Below are 17,811 nucleotides of genomic sequence, written 5' to 3'. Positions count from 1 at the left end.
GCTTTAGACTTGTCAGGGGTTTCTCAGATGATGCACAGGGACTTTCTAGATTGAAGTAACTGCTCAAAAAACCCTGAAAGCAGTCCTGCTTTTTTTTCTTTTCTTTTCTTTTTTGCTATTCTAACATATCAGAAATATAGATTCAGTTGTAAGCAGGGAATACTGACGAGTGGGAAGAAAAGAAATGTTAATTGTGGGCTTCACAACTGAACTAAGACCTTGAAGTCCAGGGTCAAAAATTACCTAGCTGCACTACTGCCTGAAAGCCTTCTACTGTGATGTATCTTGGGGCAGGGTGGAGAACATGTGGGCCTCCAGATGTTGTTGGAATGCAACTCCCATCACCTGTAGCCAGCATAGCTAATGGTGAGGGAAGATGGGACTTGCAGTCCGACAACATCTAGAGAGCCACACATTCCTCATCCCTGTCTTAGGAAGGGGAATGGAGAAGTACTGTTTTAACCATTAAAATTGTCATGCATCAATCATAAAATGTTCATAACTATATTAATCATCCTTCTCTATCACAGCAGGAAATGTGTTTTTATTTGGGCTTGGCTTAAGCTGAAAGGGCCCAAAAGCACATGTTTAGAAAGACAAATGTAAGAACGTATCTTTGCTACAGCCAAGTAGCTGGAGGCCAAGGAATTTGGAAAGTAAAACTTAAGGTTACAGAGTGGGTGAGCAAAACTGTCACATATGTTTTAAAAAGGACAAACTTGTCTAGTCGCTAAAACATTATCTGTTTGCACTCAAAATTATCCTTATGTTCTGAGTTTGCCTGATTACTTTTGGGTCAAAATTCTCATCTTTAGCCATGCTTTCCATTTCTGGAATGCATTTTATTAAAGTCTGTGCTAAAAACATTTTAAAGACAGAACATGGAAGTACACGTGGAAGTGTTCTCTAGGTATTGCCTTCTTGCCTTACCTGCTTAAGATGTTCACTGAGAGCTATTCTCAAATTACTCTTCCTCCTGTTTAACATCTCACAGGTCATGAGGGTATAAAAGAATGCAGTGCAAGCAAGTGGCATGCAGAAATAGAAACCAAAGAGCCACCAGTCCTTTGCATCAATATAAATCTGCAGAGGGAATACAAAATGTGACAAATTATAACAAAAACAAAATGCAATGTCCCCTGTGTATTTTACATAGGACAAACAGCTCAGACTCCATGCAAAATCAATAAATAAACCCAGTGTGGTTGTAGTGGTTAGAGTGTTAGATTGGGAGTTGGGAGATCTGGGTTTTAGTCCCCACTTGGCCATGAAAGCTCACTGGGTGACTTTGGGCCAGTCACAGCCTCTCAGCCCAACCTACCTCATAGGGTTGTTGTTGTGAGAATAAAATGGAGAGGGGGAGAATTATGTTTGCCGGCTTGGGTTCCTCAAGGAGGAAAAAAGGCAGGATATAAATGTAATAAATGGACACAAATTTGATAACCGAAATGGCAGCCCTCAGAAACTAGTAGAACACTTCAATCATTGTACACACTCTGAAATAGCTGAATTAGAATTTATCAAGAAATCTGATTACATCCCTCTAGCCTGAATAATAACACTGGCTTTTTTAAAGGGCTGGCCGAAGACATTTTACCACCCGAGGCAGAGTACCAAATGCCCTTCCCCAAGTCAAGGTGCATAATGTCCAACAGAGGTCCTGCTATTTTGATCCCAAGTTGGAAAATCCCTTATGGATCTTGCCTCTTCCAATAATTATAGATTAAATAACTAACAATTTGCTGATAGGGCCCCCATCACATGCTGTTAAGAAAGCAATCCTAACACCAATGGCCAGCTGAGGAGGTTAGAATGGGGTGGAAGAATGACACTCCACTGGGAGAGCCAATGGAGGCACCCAGTATGTTCATGGACATCTCCATGGGTTGGTGGCTCCTATGCCAGCCAGCAGGACAATGAATCCACTCCAGGTTTCAGTCAGAACCAGTCAGAACTCTAAAGAAGCTATCCAAGGTGCGGAAACTCGGAGCAGATTCACCACCACTCTGATATCAAAGCTACCAGCCTCTACTATATAGGAGTACCAGTGATTGTGTTTCTGCTGGTGGCAGGACTTGAACCAGAGCACATGGGTATTCGGTACCATCCTGTGAAATTTTGCAAGTTTCCACTTAATTGGCCTATAAGACAAAATAAGATGACCTATTGGGATCAATGAAATGTGGAAAGAAGTGTGCTAATTTACTCTGACGTGAAATGTGTCAAGGCACTGTCTGAACTACTCCAGCCTGCAAGTTGTGGCCTTTTTTATTTGGGTCACTGTTATTTGTGGATATGACTGTTTCTCAAAACTGACTTGCCAAAACTGGCCCACTCTCGACTTTCAAACCACAGTGATCATACGGCTATTTATCCTTGTATTAAAATCAAAAACAACAGAAGCTCCACTAACAGCATGTCCCAGCAAAAACCCTGGCCTGTGTTACCTTTTAAGGCTTTTTTTTTATGAATGGCTTTGATTCCAAAAGGTCCAGGTTAAGAATGTCTTGTAAGTATAATCGTGTTCCGCTATCAGTAGAAAGATTAACTGCTTTGCTTATGTACCAGGCAGAAAGAGGCCACTTCAACATGCACTAATCTGGGAAATGTGGAGTCCATGTTGCTGTTTCCAGTGACTTTGAGTTTGTGGCTGTTTAACCCCCTGCCTGGAATGTAACCCTTTGGATGGTTTGTGTACTATGTGACAGGAAGCAGGACGGGCCTCAAACATCCCATTCCCACCCACCCCATTCACATTTAGAATGGTTGGTGATTTTGAATGACTATCTTTACTCAAACATTTCAGTTTTACCCCTCTGATAATAACTATATGCATTGTGGGCCATTTCTAAAGATGGGTAACACGAGTTCATATGTACACACACACATACACACAAGTGAAACAATTCCTATCTCTTGATTATTAGTCCCTGAAAGGGATGTATATAAAGGATATCCTTTTTTTCTCATAATTTTCCCATCACTTGTTTATTCTTAGCAGATGTCATTTTACTTGTTCCCACACTAGAATATCACAATGCTAATAGCAACGGATTATGAGTGCAGGTCTTTGTTACTGTTCAAAGGAGTCACAAGTCTGCAATTCTGTTTATGCATATTTCAGTGGCCAAGCTAGCTTTGTAATATGAAGATTAAAGCTTTACCCTAAATTAATGGATTCTTAATGAAGCAACATTTTGGGCCTTTTCATAATTACAGGCATTGGTTATATGGCAGCGGGGGGGCGGGAGAGCCAGAGAGCAAAATTTATTTACTTCAGGTCCTTTAGCCTGGGGCCTGAATGTAAACTTTTCTGATGTCAAATTTCTCTCACAAATGATGCCATTGAAATCAGTGGGAACGTTTGTGAGAAAGTGCTAGTTAGCCAACAGCTGGCAGCAATGGAACTGAAGGGAATACATCCCTAGAGATATTTCATGTTAAATCAGGGCAAAATTTAACACAGAAAATTTAGCTCATTTATACATTTGCTTCTTTTAGATATGCGCAAGCTATATAAAAACCATAAGAACAACGCATTTAAAAAACAATAATCAGGAAATTTTGAGAGACTATTAGGACAAATTTAGCCTGAGGAGGGAAGAATTTAAATCTCTGGTATCCAACTCTCTCCTTACTATACTAAACTCTATATTATTGTTTTTCTCTTCAGCTCCTTCAAATGGATTCCTGGAATGCTGCCAGAAGGTGCTTGAAAAAGTTGGAGCAGTTAAACACCCTGCAATATCTGGGTTAAATGTTTGTCTTCGCTATGAAGCAGGAGGGAAGCTTACTTACTTCACTTCAAGGGAGCCCCTAGAGTATTACTGCCCCAGCCTCTTCATCAACTTTATTCTGTCTGGCTCTACAGATGCAGATTTCTCCATCATTACGGCACTCTACTGAACCAAAATGAAAGCCACATGGTGGATCTTCCCCAAGCATGTGGCAACCCTATATATAAATTGCCAGAGTGCTTCTCCTCACCAGTTATAGGTTTTGCCCTTTGCCATCATCTAGCGACGTTTCTCGGAACTGCGGCATTCTAGAGAAGTTCCAGAAAAATAACTGCCAGGACCTTCCAGCCTAGCAGACGGGCCAAAAAACCACTCTCAGTAAGTAATTTGTCTCATGAGGGTAAGTTTGATAGAAGGCTAACCTCCTCACCAGTTATAATTGGTTCAAAATCTTAGAAAAGTGTGTACCAAAAATATTGTATTCAAAGAAGTCCTAACAAAATAAATACACCTGTCGTATGATGGGCTTTTTCACTAGTCACATATAAAACACCTGCTCCATGCCATATTCAGCCCAGGTTGGCTTGCAGCAGCAGGGTAAATGCCAACACCAGCTCAGTCCTTCATATGCTGAGTGGATGTCCATGACCGCCTCACCACTAGCTGCTGCAGCTCAAAGCCCCTGCTTTGTGTGTGCCCACTCTGCCAAACCTGGGGCAAGGAGCACAGCCTTTCCCATCATTGCTCTGCGGTTATGGAATAATCTCCCCAATGGGGTTTGGAGTTGTTCTGGTCTTTGGATTTTTTTTGAAGAAGTCGTAAACCCGGAAGAAGATGTGAAGGATGGCTGCTGGGTAGCCACTGAAGTCCTATGTGGCTGCTGTGGCTGATGTTATTATATTTATTGATTATTATTTTGAATGTAGCTTTTATTATTTTATTGAAAGCCACCTCGAAAGCCTGTGCTTTGGAGAGAGAGTGTACAGTTAGAAGGGAAGAGGGCATTTACAGGAGAATGAAGACTAGTCCACTGTGGCAGCCTGCAATTCTCCAGTTCTTAGCCTTTCCCAATTCAGATGCTTTTAACAGGAGATGCCAGGGGCTTGAACCTGAGACCATAAGAAAATAAGAAGAGCCATGCTGGATCAGACCAAAGGTACATCTAGTCCAGTACTCTGTTCACACAGTGGCCAACCAGCTGCCCACTGGAAACCCACAAGCAGGAGATTAGTGCAACAGCACCCTCCTGCCCATGTTCCCCAGCAACTGGGGTACATAGGCATACTGTCTCTGATACTGGGGGTAGCATAGAGGCATCAGGACTATTAACCATTCATAGTCTTCTCCAGGAAGTTGTCTAACCCCCTTTACAAGCCATCCACTATGCCTTCGCAATACTTAGAGGGCCGTTACTGTAAAATACCTGTAGAACAGAGGTTCTGTATATGTGGTGCTCAAGAAGTAGAGGACCTTGACCACTATTTATTATATTGTTCTCTGTATTCTGAACCCAGGACAAAATTTATTTTGAATCTTTTTCGGGATATAGCTGACAGTGATGATCAAGTTAAAGTTATATATTTGCTCTCTGATGCTGACAAATTTGTGACAGAGTTGCGAGATTCGCAGTGGCTGCCCAAAAATTGAGAAGAAGATTCATAAAGGTCAATATGGTGAACTGTAATGATGAAATTTAACATGAAGTTTTAACATATCAGCAGTATTAGCTTCTATACATTTATGGACTTTTTAATGTAAATTCTTAGTGTCTCTTATTTTAATTCTTTGTATTAAAATGAACTTTTACATATCTGTGGGCACCTTCTAATGAAAACAGTTTTAGTATCTTTTTGTATTTTATTTCTTTGTATTGTAGAGTTTTTGTGTGCTTACCTGTATTGCATCTGTAAAGTTGATATGACCATGATGGTTGAAACAACAAATAAACAAACACAAGCCATCCAAATTGGTGGCCATCACTACATCATGTGGTAGTGAATTCCATAGTTTGACCATGCTCTCTGTGAAGTAGTACTTCTTTTTATCTGTCCTGAGATGACCCCAGGTTCTAGTATTATGAGAGAGGGAGAAAAATGTCTCCTTATCCACATTCTCCAGTCCACCCTTCTACATCAACCTTTCCCAACCTGGTATCCTCCAACTGCTTTAGACTTCAACTCCCATCAGTTCCATCCAGCATGGGCAATGGTTAAGAATACTGGGAACTGTAATCCAAAACATCTAGCAGGCACCAAGTTGGGGAAGACTGTTCTACATACCAAGCATGTACTCTAGTATTGAGGCTTTGCGCAAGAAGATAGCATGAAGAAAATCTGCAGGGTTAGAAATCTATCCAGCTTCTGTCAAAAAGATACATCTCCTGTGGATAAAGGACTAAAATCTACCCTCTGTCACTAGAACTCAAATTAATGTGCCAAAGAAAATAATGCTAGAAAGAATATCAAAAGCTACATTCAACCTATTTAACATTTAAGAGCGTGACACTGTGACATTTTTAAGTTATAAAAGCTAAACCAAGATGTCTGAAAATGATTAATTCTGAAGGTTAAAGCTTACACGGATCTTGCATCAACGTAATTTTGTACTTTGATGCAAGTGACACAGGCATCCTATTGTTTGCCAAGTGAGTCCACATGGAACTAGTTTTCTACAGGAAACGTGCCTTTTCACATGTTCCCTAAAGCACTTGGCCTTTAGGGATTTACAGCTAGCACAAATATTTGAAAGAAGAGCTTTAGAAAAATAATGAAAAGTAAGAGGTTTTTAAGACAACGGAAAAGGATTTAACCATAAAGTTTTATTAATATTAACTGTCATGATTTATTGTAACATTTGCTATAGTTAGTACCAGAGTTAAATTTGAAGAGGCTTCCCCCTTTTATCCCTCATTCCTTTATTTGAAGCGTCTATGAGTTGCTCTGCATTCCCTTTTTCATTTACAGAAATGTGTATTTGTGAATTTGACATTGCCAAAGCACGTAGGGCAGAAAGAGGGGCCTTTTTGCAAACCAAGGTGACTCTCAAGTGGAAGTTAGTTTTGATGATTTGGAAGAAAGCAAAAGGCCAGACTAGTTTTCTTAGGGAGAAATGGGAGGCGGGATTTTATTGTGCATTTAATTACTTATTACAAGATGTTGTGTGTGTTCTCTGCAATGTTTTATTTTTAAAACAAAAGCAGCCTATGAGTTCCAATCCCTCTGAGTTTCAGCAGAGGACTTCTGAATCATCCCCAGTCATGTTTCCACTTGCTCCCCCCCAAACAGTGCTTCCCTCCACTATAAAGGAAAAGATATTGATGTAGAGAAAAACGGTGTGTGTGTGTGTGTGTGTGTGTGTGTGAGAGAGAGAGAGAGAGAGAGAGAGAGAGATTGTCAAAAAGCAAAACGTTAAACATCCCTTCCCCATATCATTCCTCCACTTGGGCCAGATCTACACCATGTGTGAAATCATTACGAATATGGAATAAAAACAGGAAATAACACTATGAAAATGGTATATGGAATGTGGATTGTGCCCCAACAGTTATCAGTGCACTTCAGTACCGCTATAAAGCAGCAGTGTAGATCTAGCTTCTATGTAAGTTTCTTCAGGAACACCGGGGGGGGGGGGGGGAAATGTTCAGGGCAATGTATAGTGTTATTAACCTGATATTAGAAGAAACAGGTCAGTTGAGTGAGCCCTGCCAGAATCTTTCATGGCTGCTACTAAGCCAGGGGAGGGTAGATGTCAGGGTACCGGAAACCACTGTATGTTAGACTGATAGTTTAATTAGTGTGACCATATGAAAAGGAGGACAGGGCTCCTGTATCTTTAACAGTTGCATAGAAAAGGGAATTTCAGCAGGTGTTATTTGTATATATGGAGAACCTGGTGAAATTCTCTCTTCATCACAACAGTTAATGCTGCATGAGCTATACTAGAGTGACCAGATTTAAAAGAGGGCAGGGCACCTGCAGCTTTAACTGCTGTGATGAAGAGGAAATTCCACCAGGTTCCCCATATACACAAATGACACCTGCTGGAATTCCCTTTTCAATACAACTGTTAAAGATACAGGAGCCCTGTCCTCCTTTTCATATGGTCACCCTAAGTTTAATAGTCCTGAATTATCCACTAAATTTCCCACAAAGGGTGCCAATGTTTGTTTTTTCTTGAATGAGCAATCTGGGTGTGGTTTCTGTCAATCAGTGCTGTGCCAGGGTGGGTGGAAGGGAAAGAAAAGAAGCCTGCAGCTTTGAATTTGGGGGGGGGGGATGAGAAAGAAAGGAGGAAGAGAGCTGTGAGACAGCTGATCCAACCGTGAGCTGCAATAGCTTTCATTAGGGACCTGATGCATGGCTAGCGGCTGCGCAGTCTGCTTACAAGGAGAGAATTTGCTTCCGCTACGTTCTGATTGTACAATTGTAGGGAAAGCAAATATTACAAAGACAGCATAACGCCCCCAATGCTATTTCATACAAAGGAAATAAAGCCTTTTAGCTCTGCTCCTAAAACTCAAGGAAGTAGGGTGTGTGCCAATCACAACACTACCCTGTTCTGGATATCATCACAACCAAACTATGACTGGCTATTAGGAACATTCCAAGGCTTTATGCCTTCTTTCCTCCTATGGCATCTGCCAATTCTGTGTTCTACTTTTGGGTTTACCAAATCAGTCAAAGTACAGTTACCAAATATAATTTACTAATCTTGCTTTAGGAGTAAACTATGATGATTAAACCTTGAATATGAACCAGCCCATATCAGAAAGTAACTAAAATCTTAGCATTTGCAATGTTTAATTGGTTAATGAATGATCTGGAAACATTTTAGATTTTTCTAAATGTATTAAACTTGGGCACCTTGTATCTTATCATGACTATTATGACATTTCTTTTCCGATATCCCCTCCCTCTTCATTTGCATCATGTCCCATCCTCCACCTTCCAGGACTGCCCATTTGCGACTGGGAAAATAACCACTATTGCTCTATTTCAATACGTACTTCTAAAAACTTGTTTCTAGGTAAGAGCATACAGGAAACAAGGTTTTTTCCTTTATAGTCAAAGTTTTCAACTTGGAAACCAATGGCTTCTGGGATAGCCAGGATAAAGGAAAGAATCCAAATGGTGAAGATTTCAATAGCAGTGATCAAGGGGACTCCAATTCCCTGGACACGACTCCAGGAAGCAACTGCTCGATACCTACAATAAACACAGAAGCATTAAATTGCCAGTTTCAGTTCTTTAATTAAAACTCATAGTTTTAAAGGAAGGCCTAGCATAATAGGCACATTTCAAGACCCTTCACATCAGGGATGGGGAACCTCCAATTTGCAGGCCAAAACTGGCCCACCAGGCTGCTCCATCTGGACCACAGGGCCTCTGAGAAGGAGAGGGGGTAGGAGTGACTGTACCACAGCCTCAAGAAGGACTCATTAAGGCCACAGCTCAGTCCACTCCCATCCTCTCTTGCCTTCCCTGATCAATGAAGGCAAGGGAGGAGTGAAGCTGACTGTATATTTATTTTTATTTATTTATTTATTTTATGACAATTTTATACTGCCCAATAGCCAAAGCTCTCTGGGCAGTTCACAATTAAAACCATAAAATAAAATACAATGAGACATAATATAAAGCTCTAAACATTTTAAAATACCACATAAATCCAAAATAAACCCAGCAGCAGTTACAGCCCAGGGAAAGCCTGTGTGAAAAGATGTGTTTTCAGGAGGTGTTTAAAAGATGTTATATTCTCTCCCTCCCAAACTTCACGAGAGAGGGTTTTCCAGAGGGTGGAAAATTACGTAGGTGGCCCACCGTTGAGGTTCTTCATGGCAATGTTCTGTTCATTTTGGAATAATCAGCAAGACCTCCTCTGAAGATCTTAAATGTTGTCTGGGAAGTACCAACGTAAGGGAAGGTGGTCTGCTAGGCATCTTGGTCCTAAGGCAGTGCCTGTCCACTTTACTCCCCCTTCACCTTCCCTGAAGTGGACATTTCAAGACCACAGCACACTCGCTCAATCTCCCTTCTCGGAGGGAGTGGGTTTTGAGGAGAGGAAGAGGCCTTAGTTGCCTGAAAGATTGCAATAATGAGTGGATTTGAAGGACAATTCTGATATTAAGTGTGCAGCTGATCTATTCAATGGCTCTTATTTAAGACATCTATTTGATATTTTGACCATAATCCTCTAACAGGGATGTGCAACTTGTGGCCCTCTAGATGTTTTGGCTACAACCACCATGGGCCTTAGCCAGCATAGTTAATGGTGAGGGATGATGGGAGTCATAGGCCAAAACATCTGGAGGGCCACATGTTGGCCACCCCTTCCCTATACAATGGCCAGCTTGGCGAAAGAACCAAGATTGCAAAGCCCAGTCTCACACTGAACAGCAATTTTGCAGTTAATTAACCCATGAACTGCTGAAATCTAGCAGGAGCAAGTGAGAACACAGTTGTTTAGGGGTTAAACAACCCAGCGTTAACCTACAATTTGTTGTTAGTTACTCTTGTGTACTGGTGGCTTTGCGGACCCAAAGGCTCAGCTGCTTTTATGATGCTGCCAGAAACTTCCTCAACTTCCTTTAAGGGTCTGGTAATGACAAGCAAGCAGGGCCAGCTCCAGGCTTGAGCCAGGCCTTGGCAAAGTGCCCTCATGGGCCTTCTCTGACAGTGGAGCCCCAGTCTCCAATCATAAGCTTATTTGGTGGAAGTGGCAGGGGGGGACAAGCTGCCATTTGATATTTTCCACAATGCCCTGGGCCAATGCTATGTCAGTTGCTCCAGGCAATAGTGAGAAATTGGAAACGGTAGCTCATAGCCGCCCACTACCTGGAACAGGGGACCCAGGGCAGACATCAACATCAGTGGGTCCTGCCAGAATGCTCTGGTCCTAGGAGCTGCCCAGAGATACTGTAGAGATGAACCCCTGGAAAAGCAGCTGCTGCACTGCTGCTAAAGCATGCGCAAATACTGAAGTCATCACTATAATACACAGAGGTAAATGCGTCACAGAAATGTGCAATGGGTTTGGGTCTGCTGTGAGTGCTGAATAGGTTGATTAGTGTCCTCTATATCAGGGGTGCACAGAAAGTAGATCTCTAGACGTTTGGGATTTCAACCTCCAGCGTTTCTTACAATTGCCGATACTGGCAGGGGCTTTTCAGAGTCCAAAGCGCCTGGAGATCTACCTTCTGTTCCCCTCTGCTCTACAGAGTCCAAAGCAACAAGGTGTTTGATTAAATCTGCCTTTCCCATCCTGATGCTCTCCAGATGTGTTGAACTTCATTTCCCATCATCCTCAGCCAGCATTGCCAATGCAAAGGCCTTTCAACTTAGAAAATTAATTTAATGTACCGTTTGAGAGAATGATCACAGAAGATTACAACACAATATAGGATGAGGGCTTTAATCTTATCAAGAAGTTATGAATCTCAGAAGCCGCTGAAAGCATGAACCAAGGCTCTTATTTTAGGACTGTCTTGATTGTTCTGCTAGGAAAAACGTTAACAGTATGAAATATAACATTCTTTACCTGTCCACACTTAGAGCACAGAGGTTAAGGACGGTGATTCCCACAGATGCCTTCTGAATAAAAGGAACGCAACTGCAAAGAAATTGCCCAAATGAAGACAACCCAAACGGCCACTGAGCATGGAGCTAAATGATAAAAGGGAATGGGAAATGTTGCATTATTGTGCAGAAAGTACCAACATATAACTGAATTTCACCATGCCCATCTTCAGACCACATCCCCACCCAAATTAAAATTCTCCAGATTATATTGAACTTTCAAATACCATCCAGTGGCCCCAGTAAAAAAATAATGTAGCCTTTATTTAAGTAATTAATAATTACTTAATATAGCACCATGTACACGTACTTATATAGCACCATGTACATTGATGGCGCTATATAAATAATAATAAATAATAATACATCTTTTTAATCATTCCTGAGATGAACAGATAAACACACAGACCATGGCTGGCAACCCTGTTACCTTCTTGTTGTTTTGGGTTTTAATTATTGAAACCATCCCGAGGGCATTTGTCAGCTAGGTGGTATATGCATTTAGGGTGCAATCCTATAAATAGTATAATAAAAGGTTCAGGCTCTATGTACAATACTTTCTACTTTTGCTTACTGCTTATAACCAGAGTACTCTTACTTAAATTCTGAGAAGTGACATTTAATGACCATGTTTTTTCATTAAATTAGGTGCGCTTAGCCTCATTGGTTTCAATGGGACTCCAGTGAACATAACTGGACTGGACTAAAGCCGATGCCATGGCCCTAGAAAATGGGTTCTGGCACAACTGGTTTAGAATGAAAAAAATGTTCCCACTTTCACAGTTTGTTCTATTCCACAGTTTAGGAGACTGACATTTGCTTTGTAGTCTGTTGGTAGATGGGAAGATAATGTACTCACATATGAATTAATGTCTGTGTCAGGAATTCTTGTCTGGCTAATTGTTCTTTCCCTCAAGAAGCATCAACATTACAAATGTGAGTTAAATGGATTTATTCTCCCTGAATAATTAGGGAGCTTATGGTAATAGCTGCCCTCCCTGACATTACAAATGCTTTGAACAAGTACAGATGCACACCACTGTTTTGCCCCTGGTTCGTTCACATTCAGCTGACTTTTATGGAATACATTACAGGCTACAAAGATTTGTATGTAAAACAAAATCACAATAGGACTGAGCATAGTATGTGATCTTGCCAGTGACCTGAAATTGGAAGGGAGGGAAGCAGGAAAGGATGCACATTTTTGAAGATAGTACAGAATAAATATTTGATCGCCATACTTTATTTATTTATTTATTTATTTATTACATTTTTATACCGCCCAATAGCCGAAGCTCTCTGGGCGGTTCACAAAAACTAAAACCACAGTAAAACACCCAACAGGTTAAAACACAATTACGAAATACGGTATAAAAAGCGCAACCAGGATAAAACCACACAGCAAAGTTGATATAAGATTAAAATACAGAGTTAAAACAGTAAAATTTAAATTTAAGTTAAAATTAAGTGTTAAAATACTGAGTGAATAAAAAGGTCTTCAGCTGGCGACAAAAGCAGTACAGTGTAGGCGCCAGGCGGACCTCTCTGGGGAGCTCGTTCCACAACCGGGGTGCCACAGCGGAGAAAGCCCTGGATTTTATACTTAAATCCAGGCTTAGGAGGGGGAAAGATGCAGAATATACTATATTAGTAAAATACGCAATCAGTCTGCCTTGCTATGAGCTTCTACAGCAGCCTTCCTTGGTTTGGTGCCCTCCAGATGAGTTAGACTACAGCTCCCATAATCCTCAGCCTCTGCTCACAGAAGGTTCCTCTGCCTGATTTTTAGAAATTTTCACTTCTGCCCCACACTTCAGCTGAGCCCATTCATGAGCTGACTCTCAGTGTAATATTTTCAGGGGGCTGGAGAGCCTGTCATAGGAAGGAAGCAGTGGGGAATTTAACTTCTGACTGTGCAGTTGATCCAGTGTAAATCTGGATCCAATCCCCTTTCTATAGCTTGTTTTCCTATTCATAGTGTTAAAATTTTGCTTTAGACCTGCAACTAGATATCTGATCCCAAGCCTTCATATTCTCTTGGATTCCTAGAATCCACATTTAGGATATCACATTTTTAAGAGATTGGTATAGAAGTTCTCACATGTGGCATACAGCTTGTGTGTTTAGACACCCCAGGATACTGTCCAATATAGAATGAGATGAGAAATTTATGCAAGACTCACAGATAATGAGGATGCCAGGCTAGGAACCAATCGGAGTATAGGAAATGCCTTATGGGATGGAGAAGTAGGGTGAGTGTTATACTATTTTCCAGGAGTGGCTGACCAGCTGACATTGGAAATCCAGTGTGGTGTAGTGGTTAGAGTGTTGGATGGGACTAAGGAGACCTGGATTCTAGTACTCACTCAGACATCAAGCTCACTGACTGACTCTGGACCAGTCACTGACTCTCATTCCAACCTACCTCACAGGGTTGTTGTGAGGATGAAATAGAGCAGAGGGGGATCATGGGCTCCTTGGAGGAAAGGCTAAATATAAATGTAACAAATAAAGAAATACATAATAAATAAATAAATAAATATTCTCCCTGCTTTCACATGATGTAAGGGCTTTTTACATGCTAGTAGGATGGCCACTTACGCATCACCCTCCTAAAAAATAAGGGCATAATGGAAAGATAGAAAGAAAAGGAAATGCACCACCAAAAAAAGAGGAGAAAAAAGGATACAGATGTAGAAATAATGACTGTCTAAACAGAAATACAAGACATCTCATCCTGGTGGAGAAGACTGACTAGGGGCATGTCTACACCAGCCCTATATCCCAGGGTAGTCCTTGGATTGTCCCTGGGCATCCACATGACACACAGGGGATCCTGGGGGCAACCGGGGATGAGCAGGGACTTTCCCTGGGATACCGGGAACCATGGAAAACCTGACTTTTCCACAGTCCCGGGACAACCCTGCAGAGCGCAAGGCATGTGGCCACTGCTCCCAGGTCATCCTATCCTCCTCGTTAGTAGCTGAGCACTTGAAATGGGCATGGAGCTGCACGGCGGCATTCCATGCCCATCAGGAGTGGAGGGTGGGGAGTGGCGGGGCTGGGTTGTTTTTTAAAAACACCTTACTTTTGCCTTGGAGTGCAACTATGCTCCTCTCCGTTGCTGTTGTTGGTTTAAAAAAATGTCAGCCACAACGTCCTTCCAGGACATCATGCGGCCATCTAGATGCTGGGGGAGGATCATGGAAGCCGGTAAGTCAGCAATCCTCCCCCCTTCTTCCCTCTACACCCTATGGTGTAGACATGCCCTAGGTGATCAGTGTAATGATATCTGTTGCTGGGATTTCCGGTTCTAATCTGACTTGAAAGAGTTCTGCAGTGTGTGTGACTCGTTTTGCATCCGTAAGCTGAGCTGTGGGCTGTTCCCTGAACTCTGGGAACTTTTGGCCACTTTGTGTGTGGGGGGGGAGCTCTACAATTTGTGCAAATTTCTGAGTAATTTGCACAAATTATTGCCGAATTTGTGCAGATTTGGCCGTAACTTGAGCAAATTGCTCAGAAATTTGTGCAAATTCAACAACCTTCCTGGCCAAAATATGCAATATTGCCAGAAAATCCATGAACTGGCCCAACCCACCGCAGATTAAATCAGGCAGTGCAGCAGGAACCAAAGCAAAGTCCACAGGGCCACGCCTAGGAAAACCCGTAAAACTCCACTCCCCAGATGGATTTCTCTGATGTTCCTAGGCCTGTGAGCCTGTCCAGGTGCTGACAGGCAACTTCAAGGCCCCAGCTGCTCTCCCTCCATATGGTTCTTTGACTTTAAACTTCACCTGGACTGGACAGCCCATCAAACAGAGGACAAACATACTGCAGAGATGGAAGGTGGCTTGAACCATGCTTGTCAGCCTCACCCTGATGAGTGTGCATCTTCTACCCTTGCTCCTATGTTCAAGTATTTCAAGTGAAGCACTGGGAAGGAAAGCCCACACTAAATGTGCAGAGTCCCGATTGGGTGAGGAGCTATGGGTGTCCCGCTGTACATGCACAGGCTCTTCTTCCCAACATTCTGTTCAATGTGCCAGGATCAGGGCCCGGGCTGGCAAGTGCCCTCTACGTATATGACGTATGCACACAAGAGGCTCTTGGGTCCAGGCTTTTCATTCCAAATATTCTTAAGAGACACAGTCTACCATTAAATATTGTACAGCCTCATGACAATGTGAAAACCATATTATTTCAAAACCAATCGGCAGTCTAATCTCTGGCACAGCAGAATTCCGACCACATGTTTGGGTGCTGAAATCTGAAACTTCAAAGATTTCACGGCTGTACTTCTGGAATTCATGAAAAATGACCAGACAGCCACAGCTTCCTGAACATCCCCTCCCTCTAACCTTGGTTTTTCCACCATAACATTGGAGATGTAATAAACAAGGCGCAAGTGCCGAGAACATTCCATTTGGATGATTACTCTAAATGTCACCAAGTGGGCTTCATTTTACTTGTTGGTATTTATTTGTTTTTCGCACTGTTCTTGCCGCTGTATAGAAGATGCTGTCAACAATCTAAATGCCATACAAACCCTTAAAAAGGAAAGTGTGGTTACGATGAGAAAAAATAATTTCTAATGAAGTTCTGGGAGGCAGATGTCAGAGCCTTTTAGGCTACTTTTGACACACCCACACCCACATAGCCAGTTAGATTTTGTTGGAACACAGCCTCTGAACATGAAAAGTAGTTCCAACTTTTTGAGGGCCTCTGGGCAAGATACTTCTCTCCCTCAGTGAGTCTACTTTTCCATCACCATGGTCACCAGTCACTGTTGCTCCTCATGCTCTTTCTAATCATTGCTACCACTGGCATGTTTGATGGTGAGCACCTTCTCTTCACTACCATTGTCTCCACCTTCTGTTCACTACCATTGTCTCCACCTTCTGTTCATTGTCTGGTCCAGAGTGAGAGGTAGGTAAACAAGTAGGTTGTAATGGAGAAGAAGAAGAAGAAGAAGAAGAGGAGGAGGAGGAGGAGGAGGAGGAGGAGGACGACGACGACGACACCACCCAGGGGGCTCTTGTCAGTGGGCCCCTGCAGGAATGTGGGCCAGCAGGTGCCTGACCATGCCTACCCTTGACAGTAGCTCTGGTCCGGGACCATGATCAACTTTAAAACTCTGGTGGTGTTAAAATGCACATGCTGTTAACTACTTTTAACAGAAGGAATATAGGAATTGCCTTGCTGCACCGGACCATTTGGTCTAGCATTTTGTTCTCAATGGCCCCATTCAGAAGATGCCTTAAACCATGGCTTTACCCACAGTGGTTAAGCCAGAGAGCCAGGCTGTGTTCAGAAGACACCTTAAACCATGGGTTTAACCATGGTGAATAAAGCAAAAAGCCTTATCCACCGTGGTGGTTAAAGTCGTGGTTTAAGGTGTCTTCTGAACACGGCCTGGATTTCTGGCTTAACCATGGTTAAAGCCATGGTTTAAGGTGTCTTCTGAATGGGTCAACCAAAGGCTATCTAGACGCCCCTGGAATATCACAAATAAGGCTTAAATGTGATGGCTATGCTAATATTAAGCACTAGTATTCAGGAAGCTTTCCATGTATTTACACATTTTACCGTCTTAGTCTTTTAACTTTTCTTTTTTAAATCTGTATCACTGCACTGCTGCTCGGATTTATTCTGGTTGTACTTTTTTATTGTGTTTTTATATTATGCTTTAAGTTTTCCATTATTGTACTTCCAATTGTACTTTATCGTTTTAATTTTTGTGAACTGGCCAGAGAGCTTTAGCTATTGGGCGGTATAGAAATGCAATAATAAATAAATAAATAAATAAATATGTTGGGAAGGCAGAGTTGCAACGTACATTCAGATAGGAGGTATGAGATCCAACCAGGGATGTAGGGATTCTGTTAAATCGGTTCCATCTGTGTAAAGTGTTTTGTCAGGTGCCTTTTGTTCTGTCACCTGCCATCGATGGAATTGGATTTTTTTTTGTAAGATAATGTTGTTCACAAATATGCACATGTGCAAATTTCTCCTAACATTTTCCCAAAAGGAGAAAAAACTCAGAAAAATCTGACTCACTACAGAATCCACAGGTCGGATTCATATAAAGCTGAACTCATTTGCATCTGTTGCAGAATTCTCTGACATCCCTACACCAAACCCAATTTGTACTATGTGGTGTGGACTGGAAAGCACATTCCCATCCACACTTCCATGCAAACATGCATTGGTTGGATTTGCATTGTTATCTTCATGTAACTATTTTTGGACTGGGGCCCGTGTTTCTCTCCACTCACTGATAACTGTCCTTTTCGAAAATAATATTTGCATTTAGACTTAATGATAGCAAATTTATCCCTCTTCCAGAGTATAATAAAAGTATTGCAGCTGACATGACAGATCGACTATATTTAAAGCAGTTGTCTTGGAGTCAGTTCAAATACTGAAGGTAGAGTGTTAATTCATCTCTGGCCAACCAGCAATTTGGAAGCATGACAAAGAGATCAGATGCCTCTTTCACT

The 17,811-nt window shown here is 41.9% G+C and overlaps 1 protein-coding gene across 1 annotated transcript in view; it reads right to left on the bottom strand.

Moving 5' to 3' along the window:
- EDNRA (endothelin receptor type A) overlaps positions 1-17,811 on the bottom strand; it is a 40,572-nt gene that overhangs the window by 8,359 nt on the left and 14,402 nt on the right. The window contains exons 3-5 of the mRNA XM_063135378.1: positions 11,274-11,398; positions 8,743-8,941; positions 931-1,083 (exon numbers count right to left, since the gene is read on the bottom strand). Coding sequence (XP_062991448.1) covers positions 931-1,083; positions 8,743-8,941; positions 11,274-11,398 — 477 coding nt within the window. The remainder of the gene's footprint in view (positions 1-930; positions 1,084-8,742; positions 8,942-11,273; positions 11,399-17,811) is intronic.

Source organism: Elgaria multicarinata, chromosome 10, assembly GCF_023053635.1.
Source record: "Elgaria multicarinata webbii isolate HBS135686 ecotype San Diego chromosome 10, rElgMul1.1.pri, whole genome shotgun sequence".
Taxonomy (NCBI): domain Eukaryota; kingdom Metazoa; phylum Chordata; class Lepidosauria; order Squamata; family Anguidae; genus Elgaria; species Elgaria multicarinata.
Note: the sequence above shows the minus strand (reverse complement) of the source record. Positions and strands in the feature narration are given on the sequence as shown.